The sequence below is a fragment of the Pleurodeles waltl genome, chromosome 7, assembly GCF_031143425.1.
Source record: "Pleurodeles waltl isolate 20211129_DDA chromosome 7, aPleWal1.hap1.20221129, whole genome shotgun sequence".
Lineage (NCBI taxonomy): Eukaryota > Metazoa > Chordata > Amphibia > Caudata > Salamandridae > Pleurodeles > Pleurodeles waltl.
Window position 1 is genome coordinate 1,048,084,232 of NC_090446.1, and position 26,352 is coordinate 1,048,110,583.

General features: G+C 47.1%; 1 protein-coding gene across 1 annotated transcript in view; it reads left to right on the top strand.

Moving 5' to 3' along the window:
• NOL11 (nucleolar protein 11) overlaps positions 1-26,352 on the top strand; it is a 425,248-nt gene that overhangs the window by 314,872 nt on the left and 84,024 nt on the right. Inside the window, exon 14 of the mRNA XM_069199905.1 lies at positions 14,965-15,192. Coding sequence (XP_069056006.1) covers positions 14,965-15,192 — 228 coding nt within the window. The remainder of the gene's footprint in view (positions 1-14,964; positions 15,193-26,352) is intronic.

The following is a 26,352-nucleotide window of genomic DNA, read 5'->3' on the forward strand; positions in this document are numbered from 1 at the left end:
AAAACCCCTGCAGAGGAAGACCAGAAGACGACAACTGCCTTGGCTCCAGAAACTCACCGGCCTGTCTCCTGCCTTCCAAAGATCCTGCTCCAGCGACGCCTTCCAAAGGGACCAGCGACCTCGACATCCTCTGAGGACTGCCCCTGCTTCGAAAAGACAAGAAACTCCCGAGGACAGCGGACCTGCTCCAAGAAAAGCTGCAACTTTGTTTCCAGCAGCTTTAAAGAACCCTGCAAGCTCCCCGCAAGAAGCGTGAGACTTGCAACACTGCACCCGGCGACCCCGACTCGGCTGGTGGCGACCCAACACCTCAGGAGGGACCCCAGGACTACTCTAAGACTGTGAGTACAAAAACCTGTCCCCCCTGAGCCCCCACAGCGCCGCCTGCAGAGGGAATCCCGAGGCTTCCCCTGACCGCGACTCTTTGAATCCTAAGTCCCGACACCTGGGAGAGACCCTGCACCCGCAGCCCCCAGGACCTGAAGGACCGGACTTTCACTGGAGGAGTGACCCCCAGGAGTCCCTCTCCCTTGACCAAGTGGAGGTTTCCCCGAGGAACCCCCCCCTTGCCTGCCTGCAGCGCTGAAGAGATCCCTAGATCTCCCATTGACTTCCATTACAAACCCGACGCTTGTTTCTACACTGCACCCGGCCGCCCCCGCGCTGCTGAGGGTGAAATTTCTGTGTGGGCTTGTGTCCCCCCCCCCGGTGCCCTACAAAACCCCCCTGGTCTGCCCTCCGAAGACGCGGGTACTTACCTGCAAGCAGACCGGAACCGGGGCACCCCCTTCTCTCCATTCTAGCCTATGTGTTTTGGGCACCACTTTGAACTCTGCACCTGACCGGCCCTGAGCTGCTGGTGTGGTGACTTTGGGGTTGCTCTGAACCCCCAACGGTGGGCTACCTTGGACCAAGAACTAAGCCCTGTAAGTGTCTTACTTACCTGGTTAACCTAACAAATACTTACCTCCCCTAGGAACTGTGAAAATTGCACTGTGTCCACTTTTAAAACGGCTATTTGTGAATAACTTGAAAAGTATACATGCAATTTTGATGATTTGAAGTTCCTAAAGTACTTACCTGCAATACCTTTCGAATGAGATATTACATGTAGAATTTGAACCTGTGGTTCTTAAAATAAACTAAGAAAAGATATTTTTCTATACAAAAAACCTATTGGCTGGATTTGTCTCTGAGTGTGTGTACCTCATTTATTGTCTATGTGTATGTACAACAAATGCTTAACACTACTCCTTGGATAAGCCTACTGCTCGACCACACTACCACAAAATAGAGCATTAGTATTATCTATTTTTACCACTATTTTACCTCTAAGGGGAACCCTTGGACTCTGTGCATGCTATTCCTTACTTTGAAATAGCACATACAGAGCCAACTTCCTACAGTTTGGTATCAAACTTCTCAGCACAATAAATGCACACTGATGCCAGTGTACATTTTATTGTAAAATACACCACAGAGGGCACCTTAGAGGTGCCCCCTGAAACTTAACCGACCATCTGTGTAGGCTGACTGGTTCCAACAGCCTGCCACACTAGAGACATGTTGCTGGCCCCATGAGGAGAGTGCCTTTGTCACTCTGAGGCCAGTAACAAAGCCTGCACTGGGTGGAGATGCTAACACCTCCCCCAGGCAGGAGCTGTAACACCTGGCGGTGAGCCTGAAAGGCTCACCCCTTTGTCACAGCACCGCAGGACACTCCAGCTAGTGGAGTTGCCCGCCCCCTCCGGCCCCGGCCCCCACTTTTGGCGGCAAGGCCGGAGAAAATAATGAGAATAACAAGGAGGAGTCACTGGCCAGTCAGGACAGCCCCTAAGGTGTCCTGAGCTGAGGTGACTCTAACTTTTAGAAATCCTCCATCTTGCAGATGGAGGATTCCCCCAATAGGATTAGGGATGTGACCCCCTCCCCTTGGGAGGAGGCACAAAGAGGGTGTACTCACCCTCAGGGCTAGTAGCCATTGGCTACTAACCCCCCAGACCTAAACACGCCCTTAAATTTAGTATTTAAGGGCTCTCCCTGAACCTAGAAACTAGATTCCTGCAACAAACAAGAAGAAGGACTGCCTAGCTGAAAACCCCTGCAGAGGAAGACCAGAAGACAACAACTGCCTTGGCTCCAGAAACTCACCGGCCTGTCTCCTGCCTTCCAAAGAACTCTGCTCCAGCGACGCCTTCCAAAGGGACCAGCGACCTCTGAATCCTCTGAGGACTGCCCTGCTTCGACGACGGCAAGAAACTCCAGAGGACAGCGGACCTGCTCCAAAAAGACTGCAACTTTATCCAAAGGAGCAGCTTTAAAGAACCCTGCAATCTCCCCGCAAGAAGCGTGAGACTTGCAACACTGCACCCGGTGACCCCGACTCGGCTGGTGGAGAACCAACACCTCAGGGAGGACCCCCGGACTACTCTACGATTGTGAGTACCAAAACCTGTCCCCCCTGAGCCCCCACCGCGCCGCCTGCAGAAGGAATCCCGAGGCTTCCCCTGACCGCGACTCTCTGAAACCTAAGTCCCGACGCCTGGAAAGGACCCTGCACCCGCAGCCCCCAGGACCTGAAGGACCGGACTTTCACTGCAGAAGTGACCCCCAGGAGTCCCTCTCCCTTGCCCAAGTGGAGGTTTCCCCGAGGAAGCCCCCCCCTTGCCTGCCTGCAGCGCGGAAGAGATCCCTTGATCTCTCATTGACTTCCATTGCGAACCCGACGCTTGTTCTAACACTGCACCCGGCTGCCCCTGCGCCGCTGAGGGTGAAATTTCTGTGTGGGCTTGTGTCCCCCCCGGTGCCCTACAAAACCCCCCTGGTCTGCCCTCCGAAGACGCGGGTACTTACCTGCTGGCAGACTGGAACCGGGGCACCCCCTTCTCTCCATTGGAGCCTATGCGTTTTGGGCACCACTTTGAACTCTGCACCTGACCGGCCCTGAGCTGCTGGTGTGGTAACTTTGGGGTTGCTCTGAACCCCCAACGGTGGGCTACCTTGGACCAAGAACTGAACCCTGTAAGTGTCTTACTTACCTGGTAAAACTAACAAAAACTTACCTCCCCCAGGAACTGTGAAAATTGCACTAAGTGTCCACTTTTAAAATAGCTATTTGTGAATAACTTGAAAAGTATACATGCAATTGAAATGATTCAAAGTTCCTAATGTACTTACCTGCAATACCTTTCAAACAAGATATTACATGTTAAATTTGAACCTGTGGTTCTTAAAATAAACTAAGAAAAGATATTTTTCTATTCAAAACCTATTGGCTGGATTTGTCTCTGAGTGTGTGTACCTCATTTATTGTCTATGTGTATGTACAACAAATGCTTAACACTACTCCTTGGATAAGCCTACTGCTCGACCACACTACCACAAAATAGAGCATTAGTATTATCTCTTTTTACCACTATTTTACCTCTAAGGGGAACCCTTGGACTCTGTGCATGCTATTCCTTACTTTGAAATAGCCCATACAGAGCCAACTTCCTACACTTCATTATATAAAAGAGTACATTATAAATGATTAGTTTAACTTGCTTTTATATTTTTATTTAAAGTTTGTGCATGTTTTTGTTGTATACAGTTTATTGAGAGTAAAAAAAGAAAAACATTTATTGAATAATCACATCTTTGACCCTGCCACCCCTGACTGTGCCACCCACCTCCCTGATTGGACCAACCCCAGGTAGATTACAGTTCAACACTTTTAATTTACTTCAACTTCTGCATATGAACAAAGACAGCCTAAAAATGTGCCACACAAACAAGGTTGTGCTTCTAAGCCAACTTCATTTACAAGTCCTTACAGAAGCATTTGCATTCCCCTCCTGGAAATGACACGACAGGCCCCAGGGGGGTGCACCCCACAGATTGAACACCTATGAAATAGAGGATGTCTTTTTCAGTAAGTCAGACCTGCTGGCTTTGTCAAGGTGTCAAAATACCAAAATAAAAAAAAACGGTTGGGCCTATTGGCTTTATCAAGGTGTCAGCACATCAACACATATAAAGGAAGAATTTATTGGCTTTGTCAAAAAGTCGCCATTAACTATAATCAAATGCATATTTCATAAATTCACACATTGCCATGTTTAAATAGTGGTTGTCTCAAATGATTTTTGATAATGCATTTTTTAAAAGGCATTAAACAAGAATTGAATTCTGTTTTTAAAAATTTTCAAACCACAAAGTGCTGCCATAGAACCAACTACAAGGAGCCCTGCACTAAAGCTGAGTGAATTTTCACAAGGGACCCCGCTTGCAGCAAACCTCTAGTCTATAATTTTCATAGGGTCATCCCATTTCAAGCTACTGCTAAAATATAATCCCTAAATGTAGGAAGTTGGCTCTGTATGCACTATTTCAAAGTAAGGAATAGTATGCACAGAGTCCAAGGGTTCCCCTTAGAGGTAAGATAGTGGCAAAAAGAGATAATACTAATGCTCTATTTTGTGGTAGTGTGGTCGAGCAATAGGCTTATCCAAGGAGTAGTGTTAAGCATTTGTTGTACATACACATAGACAATAAATGAGGTACACACACTCAGAGACAAATCCAGCCAATAGGTTTTTATATAGAAAAATATATTTTCTTAGTTTATTTTAAGAACCACAGGTTCAAATTCTACATGTAATATCTCATTCGAAAGGTATTGCAGGTAAGTACTTTAGGAACTTCAAATCATCAAAATTGCATGTATACTTTTCAAGTTATTCACAAATAGCTGTTTTAAAAGTGGACACTTAGTGCAATTTTCACAGTTCCTAGGGGAGGTAAGTATTTGTTAGGTTAACCAGGTAAGTAAGACACTTACAGGGCTTAGTTCTTGGTCCAAGGTAGCCCACCGTTGGGGGTTCAGAGCAACCCCAAAGTCACCACACCAGCAGCTCAGGGCCGGTCAGGTGCAGAGTTCAAAGTGGTGCCCAAAACACATAGGCTAGAATGGAGAGAAGGGGGTGCCCCGGTTCCGGTCTGCTTGCAGGTAAGTACCCGCGTCTTCGGAGGGCAGACCAGGGGGGTTTTGTAGGGCACCGGGGGGGACACAGGCCCACACAGAAATTTCACCCTCAGCAGCGCGGGGGCGGCCGGATGCAGTGTAGAAACCAGCGTCGGGTTTGTAATGGAAGTCAATGGGAGATCTAGGGATCTCTTCAGCGCTGCAGGCAGGCAAGGGGGGGGTTCCTCGGGGAAACCTCCACTTGGTCAAGGGAGAGAGGCTCCTGGGGGTCACTCCTCCAGTGAAAGTCCGGTCCTTCAGGTCCTGGGGGCTGCGGGTGCAGGGTCTCTCCCAGGTGTCGGGACTTAGGATTCAAAGAGTCGCGGTCAGGGGAAGCCTCGGGATTCCCTCTGCAGACGGCGCTGTGGGGGCTCAGGGGGGACAGGTTTTTGTACTCACAGTCTTAGAGTAGTCCTGGGGTCCCTCCTGAGGTGTTGGATCGCCACCAGCCGAGTCGGGGTCGCCGGGTGCAGTGTTGCAAGTCTCACGCTTCTTGCGGGGAGCTTGCAGGGTTCTTTAAAGCTGCTGGAAACAAAGTTGCAGCTTTTCTTGGAGCAGGTCCGCTGTCCTCGGGAGTTTCTTGTCTTTTCGAAGCCGGGGCAGTCCTCAGAGGATGTCGAGGTCGCTGGTCCCTTTGGAAGGCGTCGCTGGAGCAGGATCTTTGGAAGGCAGGAGACAGGCCGGTGAGTTTCTGGAGCCAAGGCAGTTGTCGTCTTCTGGTCTTCCTCTGCAGGGGTTTTTCAGCTAGGCAGTCCTTCTTCTTGTAGTTGCAGGAATCTAATTTTCTAGGGTTCAGGGTAGCCCTTAAATACTAAATTTAAGGGTGTGTTTAGGTCTGGGGGGTTAGTAGCCAATGGCTACTAGCCCTGAGGGTGGGTACACCCTCTTTGTGCCTCCTCCCAAGGGGAGGGGGTCACAATCCTAACCCTATTGGGGGAATCCTCCATCTGCAAGATGGAGGATTTCTAAAAGTCAGAGTCACCTCAGCTCAGGACACCTTAGGGGCTGTCCTGACTGGCCAGTGACTCCTCCTTGTTGCTTTCTTTGTTCCCTCCAGCCTTGCCGCCAAAAGTGGGGGCCGTGGCCGGAGGGGTCGGGCAACTCCACTAAGCTGGAGTGCCCTGCTGGGCTGTGACAAAGGGGTGAGCCTTTGAGGCTCACCGCCAGGTGTCACAGCTCCTGCCTGGGGGAGGTGTTAGCATCTCCACCCAGTGCAGGCTTTGTTACTGGCCTCAGAGTGACAAAGGCACTCTCCCCATGGGGCCAGCAACATGTCTCTGGTGTGGCAGGCTGCTGGAACTAGTCAGCCTACACAGACAGTCGGTTAAGTTTCAGGGGGCACCTCTAAGGTGCCCTCTGTGGTGTATTTTACAATAAAATGTACACTGGCATCAGTGTGCATTTATTGTGCTGAGAAGTTTGATACCAAACTTCCCAGTTTTCAGTGTAGCCATTATGGTGCTGTGGAGTTCGTGTTTGACAGACTCCCAGACCATATACTCTTATGGCTACCCTGCACTTACAATGTCTAAGGTTTTGTTTAGACACTGTAGGGGTACCATGCTCATGCACTGGTACCCTCACCTATGGTATAGTGCACCCTGCCTTAGGGCTGTAAGGCCTGCTAGAGGGGTGTCTTACCTATACTGCATAGGCAGTGAGAGGCTGGCATGGCACCCTGAGGGGAGTGCCATGTCGACTTACTCGTTTTGTCCTCACTAGCACACACAAGCTGGCAAGCAGTGTGTCTGTGCTGAGTGAGAGGTCTCCAGGGTGGCATAAGACATGCTGCAGCCCTTAGAGACCTTCCTTGGCATCAGGGCCCTTGGTACTAGAAGTACCAGTTACAAGGGACTTATCTGGATGCCAGGGTCTGCCAATTGTGGATACAAAAGTACAGGTTAGGGAAAGAACACTGGTGCTGGGGCCTGGTTAGCAGGCCTCAGCACACTTTCAATTGTAAACATAGCATCAGCAAAGGCAAAAAGTCAGGGGGCAACCATGCCAAGGAGGCATTTCCTTACACTAAATATATACAATAGTTTAGTATTTCAGTCCTGTTCACATCAGGTGACCATTGTAAATTTGAAACTCTGTTACAAAAACTTGTAATCTTCCAGGCTTATTTTTAAGACATTTTCCATATAGTATTTGGATAAAGCATACAGCTTCCTTTGGAGGCCTTTTGCCGTATAGTCTAAAAGTCAAATCATCTTATAGGGAAGACGAGGGATTTGTATGGAGCCCATTTAAGAAGAAAATAAAGTAATTAATTTTATGGTCACAGGCAAATTTGCCACCTATAAGCTAAGAAAGGAAGGCTCCAAGATGCATCCTTGGAGAAGGCCATTCATTATTGAAGATTTCTTAGAAAGACAACGCAAGTGATCAAATTTCACCTGCTCCCAGTTCGATGTATGAGAGACCTGTATTAAGGTTAAGAGACCACAGAGTATATTCCATCCTTTAATTTTCTATATCAAGCGGCCCCTTTCGACTGCATCAAAGGGTGTATGGATGTCAATAAAACAGCACATCCTTTGATTAAGCTCTAAAGATTTCATGGCAGTGGCCCACAAAGCCACTCAGTGGTCAACTGTCGGATGACCCTTCCATGTTTTCACCTCATCTAAATGATTGAACTTAATTTTTGAGAAAACTTTATTGAAAAGATTGTCCTGATAGTAGGAAAGGATGGGTTTTATCACATTCCTTTCCACATATCCGAAATTAAGCGATTTTTGACTGTCTGTTGAAATGGGTATGTGGAAATGTTTGCCCTCCGTTTGCTGTTGGACTTTATATTAACTGCTGGCGCGCTGTCAAGGAATTCAGCTCTGCTTAATTTTAGAACTGCAGTTGTGGATAGAATTTCCTTTAATAAAAACCAATTCACCTAGTCATCATCATTTAGAGCTGCCACAGGTGTTTAACATAAATGGCAAGTGAACCATATAATCTATCTAGCTATATAATCCAGGAGCCTTCTGCAGTTGTACAAATCAATACCACAGGATAGCAATTGGTAATGCTATTTACCAACAACTAATTTTTTCCTCTAATGTATTGATTGTGATTATTTTTTTTAAACTGATGACTACACCTTTATTAATATTTGGCGATTCTTGCCTTTATCTTTTTGTTGTGCCTTCTGCAGATTGCAATTCATTTTTTGACAGGAAGAAATATACAAAGACAGAGAGAAAATCTATGGTTTCTGCTTCTATCCCAATTGATAGTTTTACATAAACTTTATTACAGGCTAACACATTAATCATATGAAGAGTGTACCAAGTGGTTTTGTCCTCCTACAGCTCAGGGTCCATGTAGGAAGTTGGCTCTGTATGTGCTATTTCAAAGTAAGGAATAGCATGCACAGAGTCCAAGGGTTCCCCTTAGAGGTAAGATAGTGGCAAAAAGAGATAATACTAATGCTCTATTTTGTGGTAGTGTGGTCGAGCAGTAGGCTTATCAAAGGAGTAGTGTTAAGCATTTGTTGTACATACACACAGGCAATAAATGAGGAACACACACTCGGAGACAAATCCAGCCAATAGGTTTTGTTATAGAAAAATATATTTTCTTAGTTTATTTTAAGAACCACAGGTTCAAATTCTACATGTAATATCTCATTTGAAAGGTATTGCAGGTAAGTACTTTAGGAACTTTGAATAATTACAGTAGCATATATACTTTTCACATAAAACACAAATAGCTGTTTTAAAAGTGGACTGTAAGGAAATGCCTCCTTGGCATGGTTGCCCCCTGACTTTTTGCCTTTGCTGATGCTATGTTTACAATTGAAAGTGTGCTGAGGCCTGCTAACCAGGCCCCAGCACCAGTGTTCTTTCCCTAACCTGTACTTTTGTATCCACAATTGGCAGACCCTGGCACCCAGATAAGTCCCTTGTAACTGGTACTTCTAGTACCAAGGGCCCTGATGCCAAGGAAGGTCTCTAAGGGCTGCAGCATGTCTTATGCCACCCTGGAGACCTCTCACTCAGCACAGACACACTGCTTGCCAGCTTGTGTGTGCTAGTGAGAACAAAACGAGTAAGTCGACATGGCACTCCCCTCAGGGTGCCATGCCAGCCTCTCACTGCCTATGCAGTATAGGTCAGTCACCCCTCTAGCAGGCCTTACAGCCCTAAGGCAGGGTGCACTATACCATAGGTGAGGGTACCAGTGCATGAGCATGGTACCCCTACAGTGTCTAAACAAAACCTTAGATATTGTAAGTGCAGGGTAGCCATAAGAGTATATGGTCTGGGAGTTTGTCAAACACGAACTCCACAGCACCATAATGGCTACACTGAAAACTGGGAAGTTTGGTATCAAACTTCTCAGCACAATAAATGCACACTGATGCCAGTGTACATTTTATTGCAAAATACACCCCAGAGGGCACCTTAGAGGTGCCCCCTGAAACTTAACCGACTGTCTGTGTAGGCTGACTAGTTCCAGCAGCCTGCCACACTAGAGACATGTTGCTGGCCCCATGGGGAGAGTGCCTTTGTCACTCTGAGGCCAGTAACAAAGCCTGCACTGGGTGGAGATGCTAACACCTCCCCCAGGCAGGAGCTGTAACACCTGGCGGTGAGCCTCAAAGGCTCACCCCTTTGTCACAGCCCAGCAGGGCACTCCAGCTTAGTGGAGTTGCCCGCCCCCTCCGGCCACGGCCCCCACTTTTGGCGGCAAGGCTGGAGGGAACAAAGAAAGCAACAAGGAGGAGTCACTGGCCAGTCAGGACAGCCCCTAAGGTGTCCTGAGCTGAAGTGACTCTAACTTTTAGAAATCCTCCATCTTGCAGATGGAGGATTCCCCCAATAGGGTTAGGATTGTGACCCCCTCCCCTTGGGAGGAGGCACAAAGAGGGTGTACCCACCCTCAGGGCTAGTAGCCATTGGCTACTAACCCCCCAGACCTAAACACGCCCTTAAATTTAGTATTTAAGGGCTACCCTGAACCCTAGAAAATTAGATTCCTGCAACAACAAGAAGAAGGACTGCCTAGCTGAAAACCCCTGCAGAGGAAGACCAGAAGACAACAACTGCCTTGGCTCCAGAAACTCACCGGCCTGTCTCCTGCCTTCCAAAGAACTCTGCTCCAGCGACGCCTTCCAAAGGGACCAGCGACCTCTGCATCCTCTGAGGACTGCCCTGCTTCGACGACGACAAGAAACTCCCGAGGACAGCGGACGTGCTCCAAAAATACTGCAACTTTGTTTCAAGAAGCAGCTTTAAAGAACCCTGCAACTCCCCGCAAGAAGCGTGAGACTTGCAACACTGCACCCGGCGACCCCGACTCGGCTGGTGGAGAACCAACACCTCAGGGAGGACCCCCGGACTACTCTACGACTGTGAGTACCAAAACCTGTCCCCCCTGAGCCCCCACAGCGCTGCCTGCAGAGGGAATCCCGAGGCTTCCCCTGACCGCGACTCTCTGAAACCTAAGTCCCGACGCCTGGAAAAGACCCTGCACCCGCAGCCCCCAGGACCTGAAGGACCGGACTTTCACTGCAGAAGTGACCCCCAGGAGTCCCTCTCCCTTGCCCAAGTGGAGGTTTCCCCGAGGAAGCCCCCCCTTGCCTGCCTGCAGCGCTGAAGAGATCCCTTGATCTCTCATTGACTTACATTGCGAACCCGACGCTTGTTCTAACACTGCACCCGGCCGCCCCCGCGCCGCTGAGGGTGAAATTTCTGTGTGGGCTTGTGTCCCCCCCGGTGCCCTACAAAACCCCCCTGGTCTGCCCTCCGAAGACGCGGGTACTTACCTGCAAGCAGACCGGAACCGGGGCACCCCCTTCTCTCCATTATAGCCTATGCGTTTTGGGCACCACTTTGAACTCTGCACCTGACCGGCCCTGAGCTGCTGGTGTGGTAACTTTGGGGTTGCTCTGAACCCCCAACGGTGGGCTACCTTGGACCAAGAACTGAACCCTGTAAGTGTCTTACTTACCTGGTAAAACTAACAAAAACTTACCTCCCCCAGGAACTGTGAAAATTGCACTAAGTGTCCACTTTTGAAATAGCTATTTGTGAATAACTTGAAAAGTATACATGCAATTGAAATGATTCAAAGTTCCTAAGGTACTTACCTGCAATACCTTTCAAACAAGATATTACATGTTAAATTTGAACCTGTGGTTCTTAAAATAAACTAAGAAGAGATATTTTTCTATAACAAAACCTATTGGCTGGATTTGTCTCTGAGTGTGTGTACCTCATTTATTGTCTATGTGTATGTACAACAAATGCTTAACACTACTCCTTGGATAAGCCTACTGCTCGACCACACTACCACAAAATAGAGCATTAGTATTATCTATTTTTACCACTATTTTGCCTCTAAGGGGAACCCTTGGACTCTGTGCATGCTATTCCTTACTTTGAAATAGCACATACAGAGCCAACTTCCTACATGGACACAGTGCAATTTTCACAGTTCCTGGGAGAGGTAAAGTATTGTGATTTTTAGCAGGTAAGTAAATCACTTACAGGTCACAGTTTTGGGTCCAAGGTAGCCCACCGTTGGGGGTTCAGGGCGCAACCCCAAAGTTACAACACCAGCAGCTCGGGGCCGGTCAGGTGCAGAGGTCAAAGAGGTGCCCAAAACACATGGGCTTCAATGGAGAGAAGGGGGTGCCCCGGTTCCAGTCTGCCAGCAGGTAAGTACCCGTGTCTTCGGAGGGCAGACCAGGGGGGTTTTGTAGGGCACCGGGGGGGACACAAGTTAGCACAAAAAGTACACCCTCAGCAGCGCGGGGGCGGCCGGGTGCAGTGTGTAAACCAGCGTCGGGTTTTCTGTAGGTTTCAATGGGAGACTAAGGGGTCACTTCAGCGGTGCAGGCAAGGGGGGGGGGGCTCCTCGGGGTAGCCACCACCTGGGCAAGGGAGAGGGCCTCCTGGGGGTCACTCCTGCACAGAAGTTCCGTTCTTCAGGTGCTGGGGGCTGCTGGTGCAGGGTCTTTTCCAGCCGTCGGGACTTTAGGTTCAGGCAGTCGCGGTCAGGGGGAGCCTCGGGATTCCCTCTGCAGGCGTCGCTGTGGGGGCTCAGGGGGGACGACTTCGGTTACTCACGGTCTCGGAGTCGCCGGAGGGTCCTCCCTGAGGTGTTGGTTCTCCACCAGTCGAGTCGGGGTCGCCGGGTGCAGTGTTGCAAGTCTCACGCTTCTTGCGGGGATTTGCAGGGGTCTTTAAATCTGCTCCTCTGTAACAAAGTTGCAGTTCTTTTGGAGCAGTGCCGCTGTCCTCGGGAGTTTCTTGTCTTTCTTGAAGCAGGGCAGTCCTCTGAGGATTCAGAGTTCGCTGGTCCTTTTGGAAAGCGTCGCTGGAGCAGGTTTCTTTGGAAGGCAGGAGACAGGCCGGTAAGACTGGGGCCAAAGCAGTTGGTGTCTTCTGTTCTTCTTCTGCAGGGGTTTTTCAGCTCAGCAGTCCTCTTCTTCTTGTAGTTTCAGGAATCTAAATTCTTAGGTTCAGGGAAGCCCTTAAATACTAAATTTAAGGGCGTGTTTAGGTCTGGGGGTTAGTAGCCAATGGCTACTAGCCCTGACGGTGGGTACACCCTCTTTGTGCCTCCTCCCAAGTGGAGGGGGTCACATCCCTAATCCTATTGGGGGAATCCTCCATCTACAAGATGGAGGATTTCTAAAAGTTAGAGTCACTTCAGCTCAGGACACCTTAGGGGCTGTCCTGACTGGCCAGTGACTCCTCCTTGTTATTCTCATTAATTCCTCCGGCCTTGCCGCCAAAAGTGGGGGCCGTGGCCGGAGGGGGTGCTGGAGTTTGTGTTTGACAAACTCCCAGACCATATACTCTTATGGCTACCCTGCACTTACAATGTCTAAGGTTTTGCTTAGACACTGTAGGGGCACAGTGCTCATGCACTGGTGCCCTCACCTATGGTATAGTGCACCCTGCCTTAGGGCTGTAAGGCCTGCTAGAGGGGTGACTTACCTATACTGCATAGGCAGTGAGAGGCTGGCATGGCACCCTGAGGGGAGTGCCATGTCGTCTTACTCATTTTGTTCTCACTAGCACACACAAGCTGGTAAGCAGGGTGTCTGTGCTGAGTGAGGGGTCTCTAGGGTGGCATAAGACATGCTGCAGCCCTTAGAGACCTTCCCTGGCATCAGGGCCCTTGGTGCCAGAGGTACCAGTTACAAGGGACTTATCTGGATGCCAGGGTGTGCCAATTGTGGAATCAAAAGTACAGGTTAGGGAAAGAACACTGGTGCTGGGGCCTGGTTAGCAGGCCTCAGCACACTTTCAATTCAAAACATAGCATCAGCAAAGGCAAAAAGTCAGGGGGTAACCATGCCAAGGAGGCATTTCCTTACATTTGGTATCATACTTCTCAGCACACTGATGCCAGTGTACATTTTATTGTAAAATACACCCCAGAGGGCACCTTAGAGGTGCCCCCTCAATCCTTAACCGACTATCTGTGTAGGCTGACTGGTTCCAGCAGCCTGCCACAACCGAGACATGTTGCTGGCCCCATGGGGAGAGTGCCTTTGTTACTCTGAGGCCAGTAACAAAGCCTGCACTGGGTGGAGATGCTAACACCTCCCCCAGGCAGGAGCTGTAACACCTGGCGGTGAGCCTCAAAGGCTCACCCCCTTTGTTCCAGCACCACAGGGCACTCCAGCTAGTGGAGTTGCCCGCCCCCTCCGGCCACGGCCCCACTTTTGGCGGCAAGGCCGGGGGAAATAATGAGAATAACAAGGAGGAGTCACTGGCCAGTCAGGACAGCCCCTAAGGTGTCCTGAGCTGAAGTGACTCTAACTTTTAGAAATCCTCCATCTTGCAGATGGAGGATTCCCCAATAGGAATTGTGTTTTATGTAAAAAGTATACATGCTAAAGTAATGATTCAAAGTTCCTAGAGTACTTACCTGCAATACCTTTCAAATGAGATATTACATGTAGAATTTGAACCTGTGGTTCTTAAAATAAACTAAGAAAATATATTTTTCTATAACAAAACCTATTGGCTGGATTTGTCTCTGAGTGTGTGTTCCTCATTTATTGCCTGTGTGTATGTACAACAAATGCTTAACACTACTCCTTGGATAAGCCTACTGCTCGACCACACTACCACAAAATAGAGCATTAGTATTATCTCTTTTTGCCACTATCTTACCTCTCAGGGGAACCCTTGGACTCTGTGCATACTATTCCTTACTTTGAAATAGTGCATACAGAGCCAACTTCCTACAGCAGGCCTCAGCACACTTTCAATTTAAAACATAGCATCAGCAAAGGCAAAAAGTCAGGGGGTAACCATGCCAAGGAGGCATTTCCTTACAGTCCATGTTTTGAAAGTGTATAGCTTGTAAGGACAACAGCTTTTTAAGATGTAGAGGGTCCAACAACATAGTAAGTCTTCTGGAAAAGTTCACTGCAAAAGGGAGAACCGAGTCTGTTGGCAATATTTCTCCAATTAGAACTGTAACTTAATCATCCAGTGATAATTTTTCCTATAGGCCCTCACCCTAAAATATTTAGTAATATTGAATTTCCTATAAATATATAATCAATAGCTCAACAGTGGTGGCGTAATTGAAAGGTTTGAGGAGCCGGAATGGCCTTAGGAAAACAGTCATTCAAACAGATCAAACCATTGTTGGTCAAAAAAAAAATTTCAAAAAGGGCCACCTCCCTTGACCTTGTCCATCTGGGAAAGCCAGCTATTAGTATTAGGAAAAACAAAAGACCAGAAGAAGAGCTAGTGCGGTTTACGTCCATTATCCATGAATTAGGAGCCTGACGCACAGCTTCTCAAATCAGAGTTATAGTGAGACCTAATAGACAAAAATATTTCATGTGGGCAATGAAGGGTATAGAATTATTTTTGACTGCAAACAAATATTTCCTAACCATATGTAGTAAGCTTGACTAAAGAACACTTAATAGCAGAATTGACATACATGTGCTTTGTTCTTGTTTTTCCTTTTAGCATCAGTAATGCTTCTTTAGAAAATAAGAATGTGGATCTAGAATCTGTACTTTGTTACATTGATGTTGGCTCAGAAGATAACGTAGACAAACCAGCAGATATTGTACAGAATGGCTTTAGTCCAGCCCTTTTGGAGGAGGACAGCTGTGACGTTCAGTTGACACAGAAAGGCAACCCTACAGAAGCTTCATTAACTTGCCCTGTTGGCATGAAAAGAGCAGCATTGTTGTATCCTTTTACACATAAAGAAATGTTGTACTCTTCTCATCTTTAATGAACTTGAATGGTAAATTGTTGTAATTGGGTTAAGCATTCAGTAAGTTTGGTCAAGTGAATACAGTGGTCCTTATTGTGGTGCTGATTATGTTTTACATTTGCATTAGTTTATATCTTCTTCTATGGGGTATGTTAATCTACATGCTGCTATTTTCAGGTTAAGTTTTAAAATTGGCAGTGTGATGGAATTTGAACAGTAACCTTTCCATGTGGTGACAATTGAAGGTAATGAGAAGGTCAAGAAGTTTTGCAACATATATCTCCTTCTTGTCTGATTGTTGCCTATAATCACATTATTGTTCATCAGAATACGTATAGATTTACTTGTAAGCAGAACTTGTTTTTCCTTAAGAGTATTTTGAAGTAGGTTTGGGATAAACATTCCAATTAATGTTGTGTCTCATGCCTTTTGGTTTCAAGATGTGGAAATTATTTTTATAGCAGAGTCTCAAATATCAATATTAACCCTACAAATATGTGCTTCATTTCACATTAGTCACTATTGTGCCCAAACTCCTTCCACTCACGAGAACTTCAACATCCAGCATCAAATGAACTATGAGATAACAACCTAAATGCAGGTCAACATAGAAATACAGTGCCAATCAAATGGTATTTTGTAAACTGTTCCCAGCACCATAGTATCAGTTAAAAATAAAAATCTATAACCTGCTCTTACGCTTTCTCCTGTAATTGTGTGTCTGACCTGAACAGCAGCAAATCGCTGCTAGTGTAGACCTATGGGTTTTGTATGACCCAGACCCTATCATCTAATGCCCTGATCTATATCAGAGTAGACCATCTCCACCTGAAGATACCACAGCTTATAATCCGGTTATTACTAGAGCAGCCACATATCACAATGTGCAAATGCCCTCAGATCCTATAGAGGATGATGTTATGAGGTCCACCCACACGCCACATGGCTGAAGTACATGGTAATATGTAATAAGTACGTTGTGGATGGATGCAGAATGGGAAAGATCCGCACACACCTCCATGCTATTAATTAAACTAGCAATGCAGACTTGCATCTGGGTGAATGTTTCATACTTATCCATGCAACCAATCACAGGTGGCTCTAATAGCTACAGATTATAAACATCATCCCCCTCCCTCTAGTCACACCATATCTGCCAAGCATACAGCCTTGGAAACAGTTGCTTTGCAGCTGCTGTAGGATAGTACATTGTGGACAAAGAAAGGCTTGAGGTAAAAAGAGAAACTACACTGCTAGTAAAGGGAACAAGATCAATGAGAGAATGAAGGGGCAGTTCCAGACAGTGAGGCCTCTCTTTTGGCTTAACTTTTTCTCAGATGAATGCATCCTGTGAAGACAACCTTTATGCGGGGTCAGGCCCCGACTAGGACAACCTTCTGCAGTATTGTAGATATTACAGAGATTATAACACTTCTACTGACTCAGGAGTACTAGAGTGCTTAGGAGGGCTGCCTCAAGGTGATACAGACCCTCCTCTCTCAATTCCATACTACTACTTAGCTCGTGCCTTTATCTTGTGGAAGTTTTCCCTGACATTGCTGGCTGGATGTTTTAAAAGGCTGATTTTGTGATCAGTGAAATGTGAACCTTTCTTTGAAGCCTTGCCTCTATTTAAAAACCAGTGGAGGAAAGGCTATGCTGCCTGCCATACTTTTTCAACACAGAAAGTATAGAGCCTTAGATTCACTCCCACTGTCTCTAGAGCCCTGAAAAACCTCTATTCAAGATTTGTGATCCTAGCCTTGATCCCTGTAAGGAGGAAATGCAGTAAATGAGATAGAATTGAGCGTAAAGGTGTATAGCATCTCTTATCAACAGACCATGCATCATAAAGGATATCCTTTTGAACACTGATGGAATTTCCATAGTTAGCCTCGTCCTCTCAGTGATAAGTAAAGCAAGACAAATTAAACTTGTCTCTCCAGGCTTCCCTCATCCTCACCTCATTTGCAGCCTCCTTCTTCTGCTACAACTGCCACCAATATGTTTCGACTAGATTTGCAAGCTGTTTTCCTCAACACCCCCCTTATGTGTGGGAATTTGTTCGCCTGACATTGAAGGTAAGGTCAGATGTTAGTCCCTTCTTGGTTTAAGAGGTGGGTTTGCCATGGATAAATATTTAACTGTGCTCTATTACTGTTGCTTACTTCTTCCTCTATCCCATAGCTATAGTCAAAACTACCCCTACAAAAAAAGCAGGAGTTTAGATCAGCCCAGTGATGAGGGTGAGCAGAGATTCAATTTTTTTTAAGCTCCAGCCAAAATCACACCCCTAACAACACTTTTTTTTATATACATATATATGCATGTGTGTATTAATATATATCAATATATATGTTCGTGGCATGTGTAGCTGCAGATACACATGTTGTGCATTATCTCGCCATCTAGTGTTGGGCCCGGAGTGTTAAAAATAGTTTTTCTTCGAAGAAGTCCTTTGAGTCACAGGATTGAATGACTCCTCCTCTCAGTGATAGTGTGCATGGGCATCGACTCCTTTGTTAAATTGTTTTCTTTCCGCTGTCGGGTTCGGACATGTTTCCTCTCGCTCCGGTAGATTTCGGTTCAGTACTATCTGAACGTCTCTATCTATCCTTTTAACGTCGGTATCGTTTTTTTAATACGTTTTTTCTAACTACACTCAATCCGATTGTATCGTCGGGAACGACTAAATGCCCTTTCAGGCGAACGCGCTCCTCTCGGGCCTACTGCGTCACAGGCTCATGGATCAGACTCTGTTTCGATTCTGCCCTCCGTGCCACGCTAAGTTGCCCTACACCAACCAGCATTTGGTGTGAAATCTTTGCCTCTCTCCCAATCACAAGGAAGAAACCTGTGAGGCCTGCCGATCCTTCCGCTCCAAGAAAAAACTGCGGGATCGGAGAGCGCATCAGCTGGAGATGGCATCGAAGTCGACTGAACAAACGCCCAACATTTTCGATGAAGAACAAGCGCAGACTTTAGTTTCCATTTCAGACTCTGATTCCGACGTTGACTCTGATGGGGACAGCAAAATGATTCCTACGGTGCAGTACGAGAGTATGCCAGCCCCTTCCCATCAACAAAAACATTCCAAAAAGTCATCACAATTGGTCTTGGGTCCACCACTGATTGTCAGCCATTGTGGGGCCCGAAAGTTACATCTTGAAGACCGGCCCTCGGGTTCAACATCAAAGAAGACCAAAATGCTTTTGACCAAACAGACTGCCACACCTGTTTCGGGGTTGAACCGGAAAGTGGAAGCTTCCATTTGGGAAACGAAGCATTCATCTACTGCCTCGGAGCCGAAGCACCCAAGCTCTTCTTCTGAGCTGAAAAAACATCCATCTGCATCAGTCAACATTTTCGGCACAATTAAAGCAGTCGGTCACCAATCTTTTGGAGCACAAAACTGTGGGAAAGACATATGCTCCATCTGTAGAAGAATCAACCAACATTAGGCCCATACTTGAAGGGATGGACCATAAACAACGAAAGATCCAAATCCATAAGGATACTGGAAAAAATATTGCCTCTCCTCCTATAACTAAAAAGAAACTATCTTTCCAAGACAGTTTGGAAGCTGGACCTTCACCTGCCAAGATCTTCAAACACAAGGAGAAAGCAAAGGCAGTATATCAGCCTTCACCACCGCATTCTCCTTTGCTTCCCACTTCTCCACCACCTGATACTCTACCACCTTCACCTGCACAATGCAATTTCCTGGCTCCTCACATGAGGATTACATGGGTGACAATACTTATAGTGTAGACCTATGGGCTTTGTATGACCCAGACCCTATCTCATCTAATGCCCTGATCTATATACGAGTAGACCATCTCCACCTGAAGATACCACAGCTTATAATCAGGTTATTACTAGAGCAGCCACATACCACAATGTGCAACTGCACTCAGATCCTATAGAGGATGATTTTTTATTTAACACTCTATCCTCTACACACAGAGTAAGAACCTGTAAAAGCTAGGGTACTGACGCCAAGAGTGAATACAAAATATAAAGCTGTACCATCAGATCCACTCTTCATCAGTCAGCAATTGCCACCTGATTCTATTATTGTGAGTGAAGCGAGAAAGAGGGCAAATAGTCAATCCACCGGGGATGCCCCTCCCCGATAAGGAAAGCAGGAAATTTGGTGCAGCAGGCAAAAGTGGCCACTCAAGCTGCAAATCAATGGAGAATTGTCAACTCCCATTAGGACCAGATGCAGGAGTTCCTGCAATATCTCCCACCGGAACACCGAAAAAGGGCACAGCAGGTAGTTGCAGGACAGGCTAGCTCCAGATTAGGTCTGCCCTAGGAGCAGCAGTCACCACAGCTAGGAGTATAAACACTAGTGTAATAATCAGTAGGCATGCTTGGTTACGATCCTCAGGATTCAAACATGAGATACAGCAAGCGGTCCTTAATATGCTGTTAAACAAACAGCAGTTATTTGGACAAGAGGTGGATACCACCATCTAAAAATTAATAAAGAACTCGAACACAGCTAAGGCCATGGGTGCCCTTTACGCAACACCTGTTTGCGGTACTTTTCACAGGCCTCACTTCAGAGGGAGTTTTAAACCCCCTAACATCAGCAGCCTCTACGTTCCAACAAAAGGAGGGACAACAATATTATTCTAGAGGATCTTTCAAAGGGTCCTATAGAGAACACAACCTTATAGGCATGGGGAAGTCCACTGCCACAAGAGGTGCCTCCACCTCATCAAATCAGTGACTTTCTTAGCATCCCCACACAGCACACATCTCCTGTGGGAGGAAGACTGCAATATTTCTACCATCAATGACACAACATTACATCAGATCAATGGGTACTGCCAATTATCCACAATGGCTATTGTCTAGAACTCATCTCCACTCCACCAAATATTCCCCCTTGCTCACACAGGCTTTCTCCGGAACACCATGTTCAATTAAAACAAGAGGTACAGTCACTTCTACTAAGAGGTACAATAGAGGTCGTACCTATAACTCAACAAGGGACAGGAGAATATTTTCTGTACTTCCTCATACCAAAAAAGGTTGGCACTCTCAGACCAATCCTCAATCTCAGACCCCTCACTCAATTCATTCTTTCAGAGCACTTCCACATGATCACTCTTCAGGATGTCATTCCTTTACTACAAAAACAAGACTACATGACGGCATTAGATCTAAAAGATGCTTACTTCCATATTCCTAAAAATCCAGCACGCCGCAAATACTTAAGGTTTGTGATAGCAGGCATGCGCTACCAATTTAAAGTGCTACCCTTTGGAGTAACAACAGCACCAAGAGTATTCACCGAATGTCTAGCAGTGGTTGCAGCATACCTCAGAAGACAGTATGTGCATGTCTTTCCCTAGCTGGACAACTGGCTCATAAAAGACAGCACCATTCAAACCTGTTGTAAAGAAATGGCTCCCTGTTGCAGTTACCCCCCCACTTTTTGCTTGATACTGATGCTGACTTGACTGAGAAGTGTGCTGGGACCCTGCTAACCAGGCCCCAGCACCAGTGTTCTTTCACCTAAAATGTACCATTGTTTCCACAATTGGCACAACCCTGGCACCTAGGTAAGTCCCTTGTAACTGGTACCCCTGGTACCAAGGGCCCTGATGCCAGGGAAGGTCTCTAAGGGCTGCAGCATGTATTATGCCACCCTAGAGACCCCTCACTCAGCACAGACACACTGCTTACCAGCTTGTGTGTGCTAGTGAGAACAAAATGAGTAAGTCGACATGGCACTCCCCTCAGGGTGCCATGCCAGCCTCTCACTGCCTATGCAGTATAGGTAAGACACCCCTCTAGCAGGCCTTACAGCCCTAAGGCAGGGTGCACTATACCATAGGTGAGGGTACCAGTGCATGAGCACTGTGCCCCTACAGTGTCTAAGCAAAACCTTAGACATTGTAAGTGCAGGGTAGCCATAAGAGTATATGGTCTGGGAGTCTGTTTTACACGAACTCCACAGCACCATAATGGCTACACTGAAAACTGGGAAGTTTGGTATCAAACTTCTCAGCACAATAAATGCACACTGATGCCAGGGTACATTTTATTGTAAAATACACCACAGAGGGCACCTTAGAGGTGCCCCCTGAAACTTAACCGATTGTCTGTGTAGGCTGACTAGTTCCAGCAGCCTGCCACACCAGAGACATGTTGCTGGCCCCATGGGGAGAGTGCAGGTGTAAAGAAATGGCTTCCTGTTGCAGTTACCCCCCACTTTTTGCTTGATACTGATGCTGACTTGACTGAGAAGTGTGCTGGGACCCTGCTAACCAGGCCCCAGCAACAGTGTTCTTTCACCTAAAATGTACCATTGTCTCCACAATTGGCACAACCCTGGCACCCAGGTAAGTCCCTTCTAACTGGTACCAAGGGCCCTGATGCCAGGGAAGGTCTCTAAGGGCTGCAGCATGTCTTATGCCACCCTAGGGACCCCTCACTCAGCACAGACACACTGCTTGCTAGCTTGTGTGTGCTGGTGGGGAGAAAATGACTAAGTCGACATGGCACTCCCCTCAGGGTGCCATGCCGACCTCACACTGCCTGTGGCATAGGTAAGTCACCCCTCTAGCAGGCCTTACAGCCCTAAGGCAGGGGTGCACTATACCACAGGTGAGGGCATATGTGTATGAGCACTATGCCCCTACAGTGTCTAAGCAAAACCTTAGACATTGTAAGTGCAGGGTAGCCATAAGAGTATATGGGCTGGGAGTCTGTCAAAAACGAACTCCACAGCTCCATAATGGCTACACTGAATACTGGGGAGTTTGGTATCAAACTTCTCAGAATAATAAACCCACACTGATGCCAGTGTTGGATTTATTAAAAAATGCACACAGAGGGCATCTTAGAGATACCCCCTGTATTTTACCCAATTGTTCAGTGCAGGACTGACTGGTCTGTGCCAGTCTGCTGCTGAGAGACGAGTTTCTGGCCCCATGCGGTGAGAGCCTTTGTGCTCTCTGAGGACAGAAACAAAGCCTGCTCTGGGTGGAGGTGCTTCACACCTCCCCCCTGCAGGAACTGTAACACCTAGCAGTGAGCTTCAAAGGCTCAAGCTTTGTGTTACAATGCCCCAGGGCACTCCAGCTAGTGGAGATGCCCCCCCCCTGGACACAGCCCCCACTTTTGGCAGCAAGTCCAGGAGAGATAATGAGAAAAACAAGGAGTCGTCACTGGCCAGTCAGGACAGCCCCTAAGGTGTCCTGAGCTGAGGTGACTCTGACTTTTAAAAATCCTCCATCTTGTAGAAGGAGGATTCTCCCAATAGGAATAGGGATGTGCCCCCCTCCCCTCAGGGAGGAGACACAAGGAGGGTGTAGCCACCCTCAAGGACAGTAGCCATTGGCTACTGCCCTCCCAGTCCTAAACCCACCCCTAAATTCAGTATTTAGGAGCTCCCCAGAACCTAGGAAATCAGATTCCTGCAACCTAAGAAGAAGAGGACTGCTGAGCTGAAAAACCTGCAGAGAAGACGGAGACACCAACTGCTTTGGCCCAGCTCTACCGGCCTGTCTCCCCACTTCGAAAAGACACTGCTCCAGCGATGCTTTCCCCAGGACCAGCGACCTCTGAATCCTCAGAGGACTGCCCTGCTCTAGAAGGACCAAGAAACTCCCGAGGACAGCGGCTCTGTTCACCCAAGACTGCAACTTTGTTTCCAAAGAAGCAACTTAAAGACAACTGTGTTTCCCACCAGAAGCGTGAGACTTGCAACTCTGCACCCAACGCCCCCGGCTCGACTTGTGGAGAACAAACACTTTAGGGAGGACTCCCCGGCGACTACGAGAACGTGAGTAGCCAGAGTTGCCCCCCCTGACCTCCCACAGCGATGCCTGCAGAGGGAATCCCAGGGCTCCCCCTGACCGCGACTGCCTGACTCCCAGATCCCGACGCCTGGAAAAGACCCTGCACCCGCAGCCCCCAGGACCTGAAAGATCGGAACTCCAGTGCAGGAGTGGCCCCCAGGAGGCCCTCTCCCTTGCCCAGGTGGTGGCTACCCCGAGGAGCCCCCCCCCCCCCCTTGCCTGCCTGCATCGCTGAAGAGACCCCTTGGTCTCCCATTGATTCCAATTGAAAACCCGACGTGTGTTTGCACACTGCACCCGGCCGCCCCCGTGCTGCTGAGGGTGTACTTTCAGTGCTTACTTGTGTTTCTCCCGGTGCCCTACAAAACCCCCCTGGTCTGCCCTCCGAAGACGCGGGTACTTACCTGCTGGCAGACTGGAACCGGGGCACCCCCTTCTCCATTGAAGCCTATGCGTTTTGGCCACCACTTTGAACTCTGCACCTGACCGGCCCTGAGCTGCTGGTGTGGTAACTTTGGGGTTGCTCTGAACCCCCAACGGTGGGCTACCTTGGACCCAAATTTGAACCCCGTAGGTGGTTTACTTACCTGCAAGAACTAACAATTACTTACCTACCCTAGGAACTGTGAAAATTGCACTGTCTAGTTTTAAAATAGCTATATGTGTTTTATTTGAAAAGTATATATGCTATTGTGATTATTCAAAGTTCCTAAAGTACGTACCTGCAATACCTTTCATGCAAAGTATTACATGTAGAATTTGAACCTGTGGTTCTTAAAATAAACTAAGAAAATATATTTTTCTATACAAAAACCTATTGGCCTGGAATTGTCTCTGAGTGTGTGTTCCTCATTTATTGCCTGTGTGTGTACAACAAATGCTTAACACTACTCCTTTGATAAGCCTACTGCTCGACCACACTACCACAAAATAGAGCATTAGTATTATCTCTTTTTGCCACTATCTTACCTCTAAGGGGAACCCTTGGACTCTGTGCATACTATTCCTTACTTTGAAATAGTGCATACAGAGCCAACTTCCTACGCCTGTCAATAACACGAACAATACACAATCGATACCCTACACAGTCTAGGGTTCACAATCAATTACCAGAAGTCTCACCTTCATCCAGCGCAAATACAACCATATCTGGGAGCAACTCTGAACACTCAGTCAACATTAGCTTACCCAAACCCACAAAGAATTCAAGCGTTCCATAGTCTCAGATCTCAACTACAATGCAATCAAACTTACACAATAAGGTTTATTATGAAACTATTGGGAATGATGGCATCATGCTTCTCAGTAGTGCCCAATGCATTTCTAAACATGAGACCCCTACAAAAGTGTCTTTCACAGCAATGGTCTCGGGGACAGGGTCAACTTCACCATCTAGTGTTATTGGACAGCCTGACTTACAACTCTCTGCAATGGTGGAATCACCCCAACTTATCAAAAGGATGTCATTTCAGCACTCTTTGCCACAGACCATAATCACCACAGATGCATCAATGACAGGTTGGGGGAGCCCATCTCAACAATCTTACTATACAGGTAGAATGGGTCTCAATCCAGCAGACTTACCACATAAACCACTTGGAATGCACTCAAAGCATTCCGGTCACAGATCACACACAAGACAGTGTTAATAAGGACAGACAACATGACAACAATGCATTATCTGCAAAAACAGGGGGGGTGCACATTCATCCCAATTGTCCCTTCTAGCACAGACAATTTGGAAGTGGGCAATTCACAATTACATTCACCTATTAGCAGAGTATATCCCAGGGAGACACAACCAACTAGTGGACCTCTTAAGCAGGATGCAACAACAAATACACGAATGGAAGATTCACCCACAAGTAATTCAACAGTACTTTCACATGTGGGGAACACCAAACATAGACCTTTTCGCAACAAGCGAAAATGCAAAATGCCCAAACGTCGCATCCAGGTACCCACACCCTCGATCCAAGAGCAATGCTCCATGGATCAATTGGTCAGGGATATTTGCTTACGCCTTAACTCCTCTCCCACTAATTCTGTTTTTAGGCAACAAGATCCGTCACACTTCCCTCACTGATACTCATAGCTCCCACGTGGGTATATGAACACTGGTACACAACACTGTTTGATCTATCTATCTATAGTGCCACATCACAAGCTCCCAAACAGACCGGACCAATTGACTCAAAACAAAGGTCAAATTGGGCACCCCAATCCCAGTATGCTTAACCTGGTGATTTGGCTCCTGATTTCATAGAGTTTGGATATCTACAGCTTCCATCAGAATGTATGGACATTTTAAAGGAAGCAAGTAAACCTACAACCAGTCAATGCTGTGCAGCTAATTGGAAACGTTTTGTATATTACTGTCCTGCCTGGAATTTTAACATTGTGCTCACAAGGCTTATAGGTCCACCATTTGGACCCGTGCATTATTGCGCTCTTCAGTTTCTCTCATGGAAAGTTGCTTTCCTAGTAGCAATTACTTCCTTAAGGTAGGTGAAATTCAAGCATTCACTTTAGAAGAATCTCTCTTCCAAAGTGTAGGAAGTTGGCTCTGTATGCACTATTTCAAAGTAAGGAATAGTATGCACAGAGTCCACGGGTTCCCCTTAGAGGTAAGATAGTGGCAAAAAGAGAGAATTCTAATGCTCTATTTTGTGGTAGTGTGGTCGAGCAGTAGGCTTATCAAAGGAGTAGTGTTAAACATTTGTTGTACATACACAGGCAATAAATGAGGAACACACACTGAGACAATTCCAGGCCAATAGGTTTGTGTATAGAAAAATATCTTTTCTTAGTTTATTTTAAGAACCACAGGTTAAAGATTTACATGTAATACTTCAAATGAAAGGTATTGCAGGTAGGTACTTTAGGAATTTTGAATTAGCAAAATAGCATATACAGTTTTCACATAAATCATATTTAGCTATTTTAAAACTAGACAGTGCAATTTTCAACAGTTCCTGGGGGGAGTAAGTTTGTTAGTTTTTGCAGGTAAGTAAACCACCTATGGGGTTCAAGTTTGGGTCCAAGGTAGCCCACCGTTGGGGGTTCAGAGCAACCCCAAAGTTACCACACCAGCAACTCAGGGCCGGGCAGGTGCAGAGTTCAAAGTGGTGCCCAAAACACATAGGCTTCACTGGAGAAGGGGGTGCCCCGGTTCCAGTCTGCCAGCAGGTAAGTACCCGCGTCTTCGGCCGGCAGACCAGGGGGGTTTTGTAGGGCACCGGGGGGGACACAAGTCAGCACAGAAAGTACACCCTCAGCAGCGCAGGGGCGGGCGGGTGCAGTATGCAA